The sequence below is a fragment of the Coffea arabica genome, chromosome 4e (assembly GCF_036785885.1).
Source record: "Coffea arabica cultivar ET-39 chromosome 4e, Coffea Arabica ET-39 HiFi, whole genome shotgun sequence".
NCBI lineage: Eukaryota > Viridiplantae > Streptophyta > Magnoliopsida > Gentianales > Rubiaceae > Coffea > Coffea arabica.
In genome coordinates, this window is record NC_092317.1 from 48530197 (window position 1) to 48547170 (window position 16974).

General features: G+C 36.7%; 2 protein-coding genes across 3 annotated transcripts; both read left to right on the plus strand.

The window, feature by feature from the left end:
• The first annotated feature begins 1301 nt into the window (after positions 1-1301).
• Positions 1302-5629, plus strand: LOC113742959 (transcription factor bHLH79-like). Of its 2 annotated transcripts, none has more exons than XM_027270988.2 (6): positions 1302-1964; positions 2420-2626; positions 2711-2776; positions 3137-3205; positions 3287-3359; positions 5198-5629. In XM_027270988.2, the coding sequence occupies exons 1-6, from the start codon at positions 1674-1676 to the stop codon at positions 5215-5217; spliced, it is 726 nt and encodes a 241-aa protein (XP_027126789.1). In that variant the 5' UTR covers positions 1302-1673; the 3' UTR covers positions 5218-5629. The 2 variants fall into 2 exon arrangements, with proteins under 2 accessions (XP_027126789.1, XP_027126790.1); XM_027270989.2 differs by having other exon boundaries at positions 1312-1913.
• A 9024-nt stretch (positions 5630-14653) lies between these two features.
• Positions 14654-15666, plus strand: LOC113741139 (germin-like protein 1-1). The gene has a single exon (XM_027268617.2). The coding sequence runs from the start codon at positions 14718-14720 to the stop codon at positions 15402-15404; it is 687 nt and encodes a 228-aa protein (XP_027124418.2). The 5' UTR covers positions 14654-14717; the 3' UTR covers positions 15405-15666.
• The last annotated feature ends 1308 nt before the right edge of the window (positions 15667-16974 follow it).

The following is a 16974-nucleotide window of genomic DNA, read 5'->3' on the forward strand; positions in this document are numbered from 1 at the left end:
TGTGTCTTTCTTAAGAAAAAAAAAAAAAAAAAAAAGAGGTCGTGGACCATATATATATGTATATATATGATTGATGGGGATAAGGAAAGTGTTAGATGTAGGACAGTGAAAAGAGCTCCATACCAAATCCACAAGTAGAGGGCATGTGCAAGATACCCCCGGCCGGAAAGAAACTAGAGGAGGAGGAGTTGGTCACTCTCAAGCTGAACCAAAATTGCCAGCAAACAAGAGCCACATGCTCAATATTACCATCTATGGCATGGTTCAATTTGAACTTTGCAGTGACTGAATATGCTTCTGCTTCACTGCACATCGAATAGAATCATGTTGAAATCAGCCAATGTTAGGCAGCGCTGATAAAAAAAGAGCCCATGATGAAGGTCCACTTCATGCACTAATTTTAGCGAGTGTTAGAGAATAATCCAGTTTTAGGCATTGAAATTTCGTCTCCAGACTCTAGAAAAGCATAAGCTGAATGACATGAAAATTGCATTGAACCATTTTTTTGACATCAACGCAACCATTATGAATCTGGTAGCAAACGCCCTCAGTTGCGCTATCAAGATGTCCGGTTTACTAACATCAAAAAAATGGTAACATGTCTTCTTCTTTTGGAAAATCCAGTTATAGAGTTCTTATGAATCGTTGGCTCGACTTCGATCACCATCACGAAATATAAGTTGCTTATAGAGTTTTCACAGATAATCCATCAATACAGCCATTGCATTAACAGCGAATAAGATATTCGAATACATCCCTACTATGTCCCATCCTTATCAATTGTCTAACTTGTGTTGGGTGTCAAAGTCTAATGTAGTCACGAAACACAGGGAATTTATACCAAAAAGAGGAAATCAACTGCGGTGGGGAGTAGAAGAAGGTAATAGTAGCAGTATATCAGTCAGTGCCGAATGGTGATGACACCATCAAGCCTTTAATCTTGCATTCCACCGATTATCATATTAAAAATGTGGATTTACTTTAAAAAATTCAGATGAATGCGTAATGCACCTGTTTGATTCGGTGATGCTTCAGTCTCCTCCGTATTATTTCTGGACCTCTCTTCCCCTAGTATAGAATAGATTAAAATATACTATAGTTGTCGTCTCCGAAAAAAAAAAGAATGGCGATGACACTACTCTCTCTCTCTCTCAAGTCCAAAGTCTCAAGTGTGTGCCCGTTAGTCGGTAGTTGATCCACAATCTCAGAAATTCACCGGTCTCTCTCAAGTCTCACTTTCCCTTCTTCGGTCTGTCTTCAGTTTTGTAAATTAGTAGTTTACCACTCCATCTCTGTACACTACAGTCTCTACTCCTGCCTTTTGGGGGCTCAAAATTACTCCTCACTCACCCCTTCATAGTTTTTTCATTGAATCATTTTTATTTAATATCACCAGACAACAGCCCCCGGGGGCCCCCAGCATCTCCATCTCTCTGACCTCCTCCTCCTCAATTTCCACTCACTTCAGTCCGACTGCTACTACATTTCCCCATTTCACTTTCCATCTTACTCCTGCGTCCTCCTCAACTACTGCTGCTGTTACTAGTACTACCATTCATGTTGCCCATATTTCTTTGACATGTATATGTGCAAAATTCTGCTGCTGCTTTGTTAAGTTGAAGTTTTCAACGAATTAGATCAGTAAATGTTTGGTTAGGCCCCCTGGGGGGTGAATGGATCCGCCAATCGTCAGCCACTCGTCTTTTTCACCTGCCCATGCTTCCTCCTCCTACACTCTCACTGACCTTTGGCCTTTCCCCATCGGACCACCTGCCGTTTTGGGTCTCCCAATGCCCCCCGCCTTGCCAATACCACATGCCACTCCTCCTCCTGTTGCTGCGCTTTCCCTTGAGGAATCCACCGTCACCGACCTAAGTGCTTGCCGCACCAATGCCACCAACAAGCGCAAACATGTCCTTTCTCAACATCACCTTCTTGCTTCCGCTTCTTGTGCCGTTCATTCCGTTATTATATAAATCCCTTTTTTCCCCCGGTTGATGGATAGATTTCTCTGTTATCTTGCTTTGCTTCACTTCAATTCTACCTGCAACAATTCTTCTTTTTTTCCCATTTCTCAAGTTCATTTTTTGATGCTTGCTCTCAATTTTGGTCAATGGACACATTTTTTTGCATGTTGGATTCTTATACAAAATGCTAGTAAATCTTTTAGTAAAAAGATTTCCACTTTTACTGTTTTTTCTTGATGGGCATTCCTAGATTTCTACTTGCAAAAGAAATACTTTTACTACGGAGATATTGATCCCATAACATTTCCAATCTTTTAAAAAAAAAAAAAATTGTAATTTTGGTTTCATCTCTAACTCTTTTAAGTGATTGAGATTTTGTTATCTCCCCATAACTAAACCTAGAAGCCAGATTTCTCTTCCACTGGTTGAGTGATACTGATTTTACTCAACAGAATAATGCAAATGTAAAGCGGATGAAGGCATCAGAAGGAGGAATCGGAGAACAAATTGATGAATCCAAAGCAGAACCGCAGACCAGCTCATACACTACTAACAAGCCTGCTGATCATGACGATACTAACCCTCAGCCACCTAAAGACTATATCCATGTCAGAGCCAGAAGAGGTCAAGCTACTGATAGCCACAGTCTTGCCGAGAGAGTAATTCTCGCCTTGCTTACCTTTGTTTTGTTGGCCATTCATTTCGAGTATTAGTTCTGATGAATGAGCTCTGTTTTTCATCAGGCTAGGAGAGAAAAGATCAGTGAGCGGATGAAAATTCTTCAAGATTTGGTTCCTGGCTGTAACAAGGTCCGCACCCGCACTCTTCTTGTGTATCGCATTAGACCAAAAATTGTTGTGGAATTTGTGCTTTATTACTTCAGGAGAGTGTTGTCTTTTCTCATTTTCACCAGCTTTTAGCTTTCAAAAAATATTTTGCAGCATTTTCTCGATGGATTTTTAGCTTTTCTGCACTTTGGAAGTTGAAATTTTGATGTCAGTTGGACTAGCTATCTGGAATTTTGTTTTACCTAAGCTCTACAGTGCAAGAGGAAAAGAGAAGAGGCCCTTAGTTCACACTAATCCTTCCATGTTTTAGGGGTTCCACTTGAACTTTTTTGCTCTTTAAAATAATTCTGTCCAGTTAATGCACTACTATGTATTGATCAGGTAATTGGGAAAGCTCTAGTACTTGATGAAATTATTAACTACATCCAGTCACTTCAGCGACAAGTTGAGGTAGTTACTGAAGTCTTCCGTGTTTAATTCACATCCAAAATTTTGAATCTCATTCTTTCCTTAATATATTGCATGTCAAAGTTTTTATCCATGAAGCTCGAAGCAGTTAATTCAAGGATGAACTCAGCCATAGAAGGATTTCCTTCCAAAGGAAGTAAGTTACAGAGCTTGAAATGCTAGCTAGTTTAACGCCTTTAATCCTTTCTTGATCAGTCAATCTGTATTGTCAGTTCTTTTCTGACTGTCATTTTGGTGCTGCTGCTTTGTTTTTTTACTAGTTATAAGTATGAACAGAGAAACTGTTGAAATCTGTTTCATCGAGTGTTTGGGAGGACGTCCTTGGTAGTAAATTACATTAAAAATGAAATATGTTTCTGTTATAGGATCATGAAATGGTACACTTTGTGGAGTTTTGACCTGATGACTAGCTACTGACCGAAAACGAAATAAAATATAGATTCATATTTTGGATCAAAAGCAGAGGTGACAAGTTAGTTATGCTCCACGCTCCACCAAACAGTTCAGCATCCTGTTGTAGTTTGACAGAAAGATGCATATTCCTTTTGTTCCTTATCCGTGTCTTTTAACAAAAAAAAATTAAATTCAGTAAAAGTTCTTGTTGGTTTATTCTTGTCCCTTTTTATTCCAAAATAGCAGTTTTTCGTTTTTCGATGAAGAGTTGCGTGCCATTTTGCCTGTGGCAATTTCTCAACTCTTTATGGAGTGCAAGTACACATGGAAAAACTTGAAAGATTTGAGGAAGCATTTGACTCCAGATTCACATATTCTATGTCCTTCTGGGAATCTGACGGGTTGGTGAACATGTAAGAAAAAGAAAAGGAAACAGTTAATTGCCTTTCATAGTGTGAGCAATGTCTTACTGAAATTCGAATGACAAGGTATAGTCCTTGTGTTAATATTACTCCTCTTGGAGTTCCTGTTCAGAAGATGGAAATGGTCCCATGATTGACACCGCAGTCACCATGCCGGTGGTGAACTAGTAGTAGTTTTTATATCAGCATAGTTAACTCTTTTCTTCCTGGAATTGATATTTAACAATTATTTGGCTACAACATATAGATCTTATGAATGACTAAACATGATATACTGGGGGCCCAACGTACCACGTGATTTACAATTGGTTTCTGAGTGATCAAGCTACATAAATATACTAAATTTCACAGAGTAAAGATGTTGTAACAGTGGTATTTCCTGATCAATTACTGTAGCTTCTTAGCTTATTCTATAACATTTGATTATAATTCGAAGGTGAATATTCATCTGTAGATAAAGAAAAGTTCATCTGTATTTGGATTTTGACTTAAATTTGCAGTTTTATCTTCTTATGTTCTCGTACTGGTGCCTACAACTATGTTTGACTGCTTAACTTTAAAACAAATGAATCATGCCTTTTCTGCTAGGTCCTCCTCCTCATGTTTCATCCCCTATCAAGTATATGTACCTGCTGCTTCCATATTATCTCTCCTCTGTTTCCTTGTTTTGTGTAGTTATCCCTGATTTTTCTTTCAATTCTGCTCTGTCCAAAGCAAGTATATGCATTAGAACTGCTCGTCATTTCACATGAGTGTAGATGCAGTGACGTATTTGCATAACTAGTGCAAGAATGGTGATATGGCTCTTTTGGAAGGAATTTGCAGCAGTCATTGTTTACAGCCTCTGGCTGATTTTATACAGTTACAGCTTCCTCTTTTTTGTATTGAGATTAAGCACTGTTGCTAGCTTCAGTTTTGCTTCTGCCAGCTGAACATGTATTACATCTTTCATTTCCCCTTGTCTTGTGTAAATATATGTGTTTTTAAGATCTATCAGTTGTAACCTTCGTTCTGGTTTATGTGACTTACCCTAAATATGATCCACGCCCATTGTTGATTAGTGAGTGATTATTATTCATGCATTTAAAAGTTCATCATGTCCAGTAATACCTCAGAACTTTTTGAGTTATTTCTTTGATTCGGTTATCCCGCTTTCCAGCTTGCAGCTCCACAATTTGATGCTGCTGCAATGATCTTCGGCCAACAAGCACCAAGGGAATATGCTCCGGATGAATGGCTTCATATGCAGGTCGGTAGCAGCTTTGAAAGAGCAACGTGACAAATACAGCTGCTCTTCAGTGAATAGGAAAGTTGAGCAGGCATTTTATTCCTCCAGCTCATTGTCTTTGATCAAATCAAGGAGACTTTCAGTTATTTAATTTTACATCTAATGTAACCCTTTCGCAGATTGAAGGACATTCTTGAACTTGCTGTGAGTATGCCCATATGTCCAATTAGAAAACTGGATCTCTGTCTGATCTGACTAGTTCCTGTATTGACGTCTAGGACAAAATTGTAGCAATAGTACGTGGTGTAATTTATGTGTTATCCTTTGAAGATGCAATGGACTCTTACTGCAATTCTTTCATTAGTCGACGAAAGTTCAGCATCTGAAGTGGCACAATCCTAGATCCCAAATCCCCGTGATGGAAGAAACATTTCCTGGTACTCTGCCCCCTGGGAATCACAAACATGAAACGCCTGCCCTGAGGTCCAACACTTCTGAGTAGAATACATTCCCAGTGGTCACAAGACCTACAAGGACTTTCCCCTCAATGACTACTACTCCAGGAGCAAAGTCAACTCGATTCATGGAGATTCCCAGGGTGTTTAGCCCCGGAAACGCAAAAACATTTCCTTGTGCGACGCTGACTCCAAAGGCATTAGTAGTATTTCCCTCTTTGCTGAGTCCATCATCAGAGACAGGCTTGCAAGAGAAACCATTCACAGAGGGGGGGTCTTGGATCCTGTAGTGGATCGGGATCAGCAGATTGGGAATAAGGCAACAAGAAAACTGAGAGAAACAGCATTTGGTAGAACACCAGCTTAGCAGCCATAGTCAGTCGAATACAATAGTGTTTGGATAGAGTATTATTTGGAATAAATACTAAATGTGTTTATGATACAAGCGAAATAGAAAAACTTGAGCTGTCCAAACACATTTGCCACTCTGATGGTTAACCTTGCTGGAATTATTAGTTGAAATACTTTGTCGCGGTGGTGAACAGGTTAAGAAGTAGTACCGTATAATTCTTCAAATGACATTTTTGGGGGGATCAACTTTTCAATTTTCATTTCATGAGGGAGAGCAGGTGAAGAAATAAAAAAAATAAAAAAGAAGAAGAAGTTGATGATGTTGAAAATTGTAATCCATTGTTCATGAGTTAGAAAATTGTTATATATATATATATATAAAACATGGGTGGACACTTGCACATAGAGGATACATCATGTTTGAATTGAAAGAAGGTATTACATTAGGTTCTTGAACCTCATGCTAGTGGTCAAGGAGGGCCTTTTAGAGCTTCCTTTGGCTTGGCGCAAAACTTGAATAGGACGAAAATAAAAATGTTAGGAACACGTACGACTCGGTTCGTTGACAGCCCTAGAGTGGTGAGGCCTGGAAACTCATAAACATCTGCATGCATGAGTGACATTGATCGACGCCGTAAACGTTGAATGCTCCGAGACTTTGTTGGAACCCATGAAATTAAGAAGAAGTCCTGTGTGAAGATGCAGTGGCAGGGTTCTTGCAGGGAAAACCGTTGAATTGGTGGCATAAGTTTATGATCCACCCACTCAATGGTACAAATATATAGATAGATCAACAACAAACCTTACCATACATTGAATTAAACTAATTTTCACTATGCTAGGATGATCATGAAATTTCTCCTTTATTTTCGAAGCAGTACTTATTTTTAGAAGATCATCTATAAACTAAACATATTAAGCAGGTAAAAGATCATAGATACCCTCGTACCAGGACAGTATAGAAAGCGGGATAATCGGTTGTAAGGAGCTTGATTTAGAAGTGAAGTATAGCGGTGGATGCAATTGGTTGTAGTTGTACTTGCTACTGAACTTGGTCGATCCACCGTATATTGGCATGACTTTAAAGCTGACAAGAAGACGACGATATATTTATCGATAAGCACAAACAGAAAATTCAGAAAAATCAACATGGTCCAATACAGAATGTACTCAACATGGTCCAATACGATTCCAGTTATAAGTGAGTGAAAGTGAAAGAGCAATTATGCGTAAACTCAGCTATATACTTTTTTCCAATTATGATAATTTTGAGATAGGTGAAAAATAGAGAATTAGTAACTTGTCTAGTAGAAACTAAACATGAAAGAATTGCTTTATTTATATGGTATAACTTTATTGATAGTGATGTATCATAAAGCACGATTATTAGGAATATAAGCGAACCAAATCTACTTGAAAGCAACTCGATGCTCAATTCAGAAGAAACTCGACTCATCTTGATTTTATCGAACTTGAGTTCAAGATACTCGAGTAGCAAATCAAGTCGAATTCGAGTTACAAGATTACAAGTTCGGGTACTTACGAGCCTAATAGAGGATTATGAAATTAAATATATTATATATATTTTTTGAATTTATAAAATTACTCATGATACGTGGCCCTTCTAAAAGACCTATGCCCTTAACTTTCTCCTATCAGTCACCATCTCATCTTTTTCACACTTCTTTCTTCCTGATGTTCATCGAAACAATGTCCTCTCCTTCTTCTTGGGACTCTTTCTCCCTTCTATCTGGTGTTTGACCGTTTCTCTCTTCCCCTCTCCTTCATGCTCTCTGTCTTCTTGTTTAATCTTTTCCATATTTTTCATCTTTTCTAGACTCTAAAGCTATCGCAAGGGAGATAAAGGCATACCCGTAAACACATCCACCAATTTCATCGGGTGGGAGACTCTGGATTTAGACCTTACAAGACTCTAACCAATATTTCATTCCTCTTACCTTACCAGCATCATGGATAATTGTCACCTAATAACATTATTGTAGCAGTACTACTGGTTTATTTTTAGCTAGTCTTTTTATTAGTATATGTTTAGTACGTAACAAGATCATCTGGGGACCTGATGAGCTCAATTGATAGTTTCATTCACGTGGAATACTGCTTTAACACAGCAGTTGATCAGGAATCAAAGGCATAGACTCGAATAAAGCTGGTGCAATAATCTGATCAATCCCAGGATTCTGACTGTTAAAAGAAGTGAAGAAACGTACTGCATTTTCTTTCCCGACTTTGAGTTGGAGGTGCAGTACTAATCCTGGTGGGATCACAAACTCTTCACCAGAAAGATCACAACTTAAGTAATTTCCACTACAAAACATTCACCGTTGATACCCAGCCAACTCACAGTCTCCCCTCCATGACGAGGGACGACTCGGTTGCACGAGGGTGACGGAGGAACTCGATGCGATTCATTGACTGTCCTACGTTGAGACTGTCGAATATTTAGTTCGCTGCCCCAGTCTTGCAGCCTTCAAAGAATTTTTTTTTTTTTTTTTTTGGTTCTAAGGGGAACTACAAGCCTTAACATAGGAAAGAAGTAATAATAATAATAATAATAAAAAGGGTAAAAAAACAAAAAAAAAAATCGTAGTAAACCTAATATACAGAAAAAAACTCTCCGTAATTTCAAAACGTACAACATGATACCCGATACTTTAAACTAAATTATAAAGGTGACGGAATCCTTTAAATTTAACGGAAATGGACGAAATGACCAAAATGTCCTGATATAATTAAGCAAAAGACAGTTCAAAAAAATCATTTGTTTTATTCTCTAGATAGACAGAATTGAGGTTTAAGGGATAGAACAGGTATATTTGTTAAAAATTAGGTATAAAATTTTTTTTTTTAGATTCCAATAAGTCATTTCCGTTAAGTTTAACGGATTCCGTCATCTTTATAATTTAGTTCAAAACATAAAATGTCATGTTGTACGTTTTGAAATTACGGGGGGCTTTTCAGTGTATTAAGTTTACCACAGGAGTTGCAGATCCGCAACGCAGTAATCCTGCACTGGACTTGGATCAGCACAATCAGAAGGCATGCAATAATGGCACGAGTGACAAAATTACCAAAGCAGATAATAACATTGTGGGAGGTCATGCATGTTTTTAATTATTTTGCTAGGGGAGACAACGGGCTGACTTCTTAGTTAATTGCTAGTAATATTTATACTAAAAGAAGTAGGCTTGCAAGAGATCAAACAAGGGGATGTATTTAAAGGTGATCTTGGCGGGTGATCATTCCAATATGATCGGAAAAAATGTTCAAGAAGGAGGCTCATCATCTGGTTTAGGTGTTAGGCATTGCTGAGGTTGGTCAGTTTTTGCCCAAATATTGAACCTCCTTCTTCTGATGGAGCCATAACTAAGGCGGTATAAGTTCTGAGCTGGTATACAAATTAATCCAGTCATGTCATAATTTTGTTTTAATTCATTAAGATCCAAAAGGGTTCAGGCTAAGCACTTGACTTTGCTGTTAAACAATGCATTAGCTTTTCCTATTAGCTACTTATCATTGGGGGACAGTTCGTCATTTTGCATCTTTAAACACACAACAGTTTATATATATATATATACCAATGACATATGCAATGACATATGCAATGACGCTGTCCACTAAGTACTTTCTGATGGCTGCATTTGTTATTTCTTTTTTACTTTGAGGGAAAATTCCGTCTATGTCATAAGAGAACTTCTCCCTCGAGAGATTTGCTTTAAATAAGGACATGAAATCATTTTCAAGCTATATTATTGATCTGATCAGCAAAGGATTCACTATCACAGCTTTCCACCGTACCGTTTGCCCTCCCGCAACTCCAACATGTTCAGTTACTAAAAGCCACACCATTTTTTATGGAGGAGGGGCTGGAACGGTTGTCTCTGACAACTGTTCCGGAAGGTTCACGGTCATGATTAGGCCAGGCTCAGATCAGATCACTTCTTGTAACTCAATTTTCACGCCGTGTGAAACTCACAAAAATATTGTTCTAATGTTACTTATTTTGTTATATTGTTACATGTTGTACAGATGATGTTATACGGTGTGCAAATGGTATTACACCTTTCGGAACGGTTGCTCTGACAACCGTTCCAGCCCGGATCCATTTTTTATCACCTCTGACGTCCTTTACCCTACTACTGAAGGGTCTAAAGAAGACTTATCGCAAATTGGTGACAACCTGCAAGAGCATCATCATCTGCTAATCGTTTGAGCATGATCAACATCGATTACAATAATGATTGCATCACCAATTATTCTCACCGGACCAGGATTGAGCTCCCCTCTAATTAGGCGCAAGGCTTGAATTTCTTTAATCCAAATCTTATATATATATGTATGTGGATGAGAACGTTGGAAAAAATAAATGCTTCACCAGACTCGATCGGTCTAGTGAGAGGAGAGAATCTGTCCCTACAATTATACTAACCAAGTAATATAAGCAAAATGAGGAATGAAGGCTTTGAGGCAAACAACCTTGTACCAAGGCACTTGCAAATAAAAATAATCCCCCTTCAATCAAAGCATCATAAGCACCTGTATGTTAGGAGACTTGTATGTTTTATAAATAAAGAGATCAAGAATGAAGAATTTAAGATCATTTCCAATCCTTGAATACAAAACTCTATAATGATTCTTTCTTTTTTTTGCAATAGTAACTACTAGTGTTATTTCTTAGTTCATGCTCTAAATTCTAACCCAAAAAAAATAACAAATGATGGATTAGAATGCAAGTGATTTCTATGCAGTACTTGAGCATGTTTGAATCGACCGTGGACTCTTGAGAGAAATTAAGAGCCATAGTCATAAACTGGCTAATTTAGTGATGAAACTAGCAAGTTTGCCAGATAAAATTGCTGGCTTCATTTGGCAGCAAATTAAATTCGAGTTTTCTATTGCTTTTGTTTTTTCTCTAAAGGTTTGCAAGCTGAAGTAAAATTTGAAGTTTTCTTGTGATCTTGTCCCATATGCTGTCTAATTTATTGACTCTCCCCTTTCTAATAATTGAGCATTTGCAATTGCTTTTGTCATGTTGGGCTTGGCTGTGTGGCAGCAATAATACCAGTATGACGTAGTAATTAAAATATTATCTTCTTTTGTCTTCTTGTTGAGAACGGACTAGAAGAAGCTAGACAAAGCAAATTTCTTGAATATTGGTACAATAAAATTTAAAAAAAATGATTGAGTAGAGGGGGTTTTCTTGTTAGTGGATTTTTTTTTTTAAATCTGAAATAGCCTGCAGTGTCTATTTTATTTTATTTTATTTTATTTTGGACAAGGTGGGCTGCCTTTGTTTTTTTCAGGTCCCTGCTACACAGCAGAGGCCAGTTTGTAAATAAGGCGGCCAACTTTTATTAGTATTTTTTTAACAGGGCATGGCGGCCTCCTTTTTTTTTTTTTTTTTCTTTTAAACCCATAGAATGAAGCCTTTAGTTCGTTTAGATAGCATAGGTTACAATAATATATCCGAGTTTCTAGGATAAGGGAACAGTACTCTCCTTGTTTCCTTACTTATCGGTTGTTTGAAGGTCAAGTTTATGTCCCCTTCAATTTCCTACTTTTTTCAAATTAATAACATAACTGGGCTGGCTGCCCATCTCGTGTACGGGGTTTCGCCAAAAAAAAAAAAAACTCTAATTTGTCATGTCATGGTCTCTGTGTACGTGTTTGCAGTGTTGTTAGACCCGGATCAAATCGGTCGGTTTGATCGGTCCGATCGTGAATTGTCCTTTTTTTTGAATTGATTTGTAGTACAAAACTGTTTTGGTCAAAAATTGGTTAAACCAGTGATCCGATTTGATTGGTTGATCCGATTCTCAAAATTTTCTTTCTTTTTTTCTCCAAATATAATTTGAATTAGTTAAATTGTAACACTTTCATTTATTAATAAGAATAAGAAAACGCCGCCCAATTAGTGTAAATACCAAAATCACTCGCTTTCTTGAATGATCTCTAAATCAAGATGTTTTCGTCCCTATAATCTTATCAATTTAGCATCAGTGATTCCAACTTATATTAATTTAGTTTTCCAAGTAGTTTTGGCGAATTGACATATTTAGCCATGAATTTAGATTTTTATATAAAATTATTAGGTGTATATTTGATTGCAAGTCTAATATTTTTGAAACATTTTCTATAATTGACGTAATATAATCAAGAATTTAATTTCAATATAAAATAATTATGACATCATGCCAATATCAACGAATTTTTTAGAACGATCCGATCCATCCAACCAGTTGACTCTTAATCTAGCAATTCAGCCGAATCGTTATCCGATTCGAGTGTTTGGATAGCAAAAATATTTCAAATTATATTTCGCTTGCATCATAAACACATTTCTCAATCCATCTTTTTATATTTTCAATTATCTTTTTATCTCACATACATCACGTCACAAAAAGTTCTACAGTAATTATTTCAAATAATACACTATCCAAACAATTGCATTTAATAACGTTGCTGATTGTGGATGATTTAATAACAATTTTTCGGCCAACTTGTTAAAGATTGTTAGCTTTTTTATGTATAAAGTGCTTTTCCGTGTTGCAACTTAATTGGTTTATCTGCTCTGACCATAAAATTTTTAAAGCGGGGTAGCTTTCATAAATGTTGTGTAAAATTATTCACAAATAATGCGGAGTCTCTTTTTCTGCTGTGATTTGACGTGCGACGTAGGGAAGGAGCAGAAGTTTGGACCACAAAACATCCAATCAGTTAGGACACACAGCAGCCCATGTTGAAAATTCTACCTCCAAATTGCTATCGTTGCCAGGGAGAGGGAGAACCCCTTTTTTTAAAATATTTTAATTCCTTTGTACCAGATATAATGTGCGCCATAAATAATTTTTTGACACAAGTTAGAAGGGAGGGTAATTGATCAGTTGGTCATCATTTGACAAAGTTTGCTTAGTGAGATTTCTTGTAAGCAATCCCTTCTTCCTTTGGTTGGTTAGATTAGCCAAAGATGATGTAGAAGCAATTGCTCTATTTTATGCAATACATACACTGTTATCGTTTGGCAAAAGAAAAAAATAATAATAAATGTTGCTTGAGGTTCAACTCATTAACTTGGTATTTAACTGTTTGAATAAGAATAATTATTTGAATAATCAGCAACTAAGATTAAATTATTACACAAGAAATTTTTAAATAAGAAAAAATTGGCTCCAAAAAATGGAGTTTGACGAAGATTCAATGCTTGAACTAAGTTCAATGAAATTAGGGAAGATCGGTGCTTGATCGTAAAAACAAAAGTCAAAACTTTTGGCATTTATTTTATTTTTACTAATACTTCTCTATTTTTTAGTTCACGTCAATATTTATTAGCAATAAAATTGTATCTATGGTTGAATTTTCTTTTGCCTATTTGTGGTTTCTTTTATTTGTCTTTTGTTTTCCTATTGGTATCGCGTTTGTTATTCATTATTCCAAAGTTCTAATTATCACATCTAATGAAGAAATTAGCATTTTCTTAGTTGCTATTTTAGAGTTATACTAAGTAATTGTATACTAACATTGAAGTGATACTAATCCCCTATACGAATACGAGAAAACAAAGAGTTGGATTGCTATAAGACGTTTTCACGAAGAGAAATTAAACAAGATTTGCTAAGTTGATACTTAGCAGTTTTACAAAATGCTAATTGCATAACAAGATTAATTTTGTATTAATTGTATAGCGTATGCTAATACAAGGAAACTAAGAATTAAATTGATAGATGACATGTTTTACAAAGAGAAATTAAACGAGATTCATTAGTTGATTCTTAAAAATGGCAATGATAAACATGCTGATTTTAAAATTATGACTATATATATATATATAAGTTATTTGGGGGGGGGGGGGGGGGGGGGGGGGGGGGCGGCTGCCCATGCCCACGTCCCCTAAATCCCATCCCTAGTTATGCCCATAGCAGAGACAAAATGAGTGGGCGCATCTGCATAGTTTTCCGATCCTCCTTTTCCATCAACTAACAGCTGCCGAGCACCGTGCATGGATGTGTCACTTGGGTCCCCAACCCTAAGGGCCAAGGCTGATCTCCATGTCGTTCGCGATGGGCTCCGATATATGTTCCACTCGAGCTCGATCAATATCAAATTTAAGTTGAGATCGAGCTAATGAAGTCGAGTTTGAATTCAAACTTGAATTCAAAAACATTAAATTCGTTAATTCCTGAGTTCGATTATATATATTTTTTATTTTAATAATAAAATTATATATATTTTTAATATTTTATTATTTATTAAAAAAATTATTATTTTATTCATTTTAAAAAATAAAATAATTATTTTTTTAAAAAAATAAAAAAATAATTATTTTTATTTTTGTTTTTTAAACTGGAGCTCAAGCTCGATATTTTGGCCTCGTCGAGTTAGAGTGCGAGTTCGAGTTTTATAAAATTAATTGAAGATTCGATTCGATTAGATCAAAAGTTGATTCGACTCTACTCGTTTGCACCCTAACCAAGAGTACTGGTGCCATGCAATGCACGAGGGCCTCTTCTTCAGTTCTTCTATAAATACACCGCCATACTCGTTCCTTGGGATATCACATCGTACAAGCTAATTCCTAGCAAGCATACAAAACCTCAATTACCTTAGGCTACTTACCCTCTAGCTAGCAAATGCAAAACATGGCTTCCTACAATGTTATTCACCTCGTCATTTGGCTGACATTCTTGTCACTTGTGCAGCTACCAATGCCTTCCCATTGTGCTGATCCTGGTCCATTGCAGGATTTCTGTGTTGCGGATTTGAACTCCCCGTTGCTTGTCAATGGGTTTCCGTGCAAAAAACCAGAGAATGTAACTTCCAACGACTTCTTCTTTGATGGGCTGCAAAAACTGGGAACAGTGTTCGATTTCCTTAATGTGAACCTCACTGAAGTAGACGTCTTCGCATTTCCAGCGCTGAACACCTTGGGGATGTCCATGAACCGAGTTCAATTTCATCCCGGAGGAGAAAACCCACCTCATATCCACCCTCGTGCTACCGAGTTGTCCCTGGTCACGGAGGGGAAACTGTTTGTGGGATGGGTATCAACTGCATATATCCTGTACTGGAAAATTCTGACCGCAGGACAAGTGTTCGTGATTCCTCCAGGCTTAGTGCACTTTCAGCTTAATGTTGGAAAGGGAAACGCACTATTTTATGCCTTCTTTAACAGTCAGAATCCAGGGATTTCGAAACTAGCCCCCGCACTCTTTGCTTCCACGCCTTTGATTCCAGATCCAGTGCTCACAACAGCATTCAATGTGAATAAAACTATCATCGACCTCATCAAGTCCAGGGCCTCTGTGCTGATTCCATAAGCTCCAAATAATTAATTGCCGTTGCTTCTTATCGTCTACCAAACAAGAATGATACTCTGATCATTCACCCTAAAGTCTGGTCTTTTCTTTGCAATATATAAACCATCTGCAGATGGATAAAATAAAACATCCGAGGAGTCAGATGTTCGTAGTCATGAAATAATCCTCGTCTCACCACATGGAAAGTATGGATAAATTTATTGTGAAGTTTGTACCTTTTTTCTTTTTTCTTGAAGATGGAATGAGTGTGCTTTACATCAAATGGACATGTGTTACTCTTAATCTTCTTTGCATGAGAGTTGAGACCTAACAAGTCATTGCTATATAAACTATCTAAAGGATGCTAATATATATACATTAAGGTATATTGATACATCGCGTTTGTATAGCCGGTAAATTACCCACGAAGTCCCTAAACTAGTACCATTGACAAATTTTTGCCTCTTATCTATTTCAAATCTCAAATTGGTCCTTCAATAATAAAAATGTCAAACTTTGATTCTTCGGTTAATTTTTACGGTTAAATCAGTCAAAATTTGCCCTTGGATCCATCAATTTTAACGGTAAAATAAATTAAAGGGTCAAAATTTAATACCTTCTGCTGTCAAAGGACCAATTTGAAACTCGAAATAGATAAGGGCAGTGGCGGATTTACACTGGGGGCATGGGCCCCTACTGACTCCCTTAAATTCCTATGATACCTATAAAAATTTGATGTAATTTCAATTGTGCTCCCTGGAGTTTTGTATATATATATATTGGTTTATAGGCCTCCACTGTCCCTCTTAAATTTCAATAATACCTATAAAAATTTGATGTAATTTCAAGTGTGCCCTTTGGAGTTGTGTATCTATTGGTTTATATGCTTTTAAAGTTGTCTTTGATTTTACCTGTTGTTACAGCTATCGTATAAAGGGTCTTTTCAATAATGAATATAGTGAAGAATCGGTTACAAAATAAAATGGAAGACACTTGGATGAATAATTGTTTAGTTACTTATATTAAGAAAAATATACTTCGTGAAGTTCAAAATGAAAAGATTGTAAACCGTTATCAAAATATGAAAACTCGTTATGAGCAATTGTATATGGTTTCGTTTGCTTTTGAAATAAAATTATTATTACATTAATAATTTTGAGTTTGTTTTTTGATATTTTTCATGAAATATATGCATCATTTTGTACTTGCTGGCGAGTATTTTTTTTCCTTAAAAAACTAAAAAAAGAGTAGGCAAAAAATTTTAGAGTTGCTTTTACCCCTACTGAAAATTTTTTCTAACTCCGCCCCCGAATAAGGGATCAAAAATTGATGATTGAACATAAAAAATTTAACACTTCTTCAAGTTCCAACGTAGCAAGAGCGGACATAGTCACAGTATCGACTTGGCACAACTCTTAAAAATACGTGTACCTGCGGGCGAATGTGATGAATGACCTGCCATAATACATATGCTATATACTATATGCATGGCTCCTGGTTTTTCCAATGACTGGAGCTGGCTATAGGTCAAAACTATGTGATAAGTAGAAAGTAAATCAGAAAGGGATGAAAACGTATTACAACATGTGTG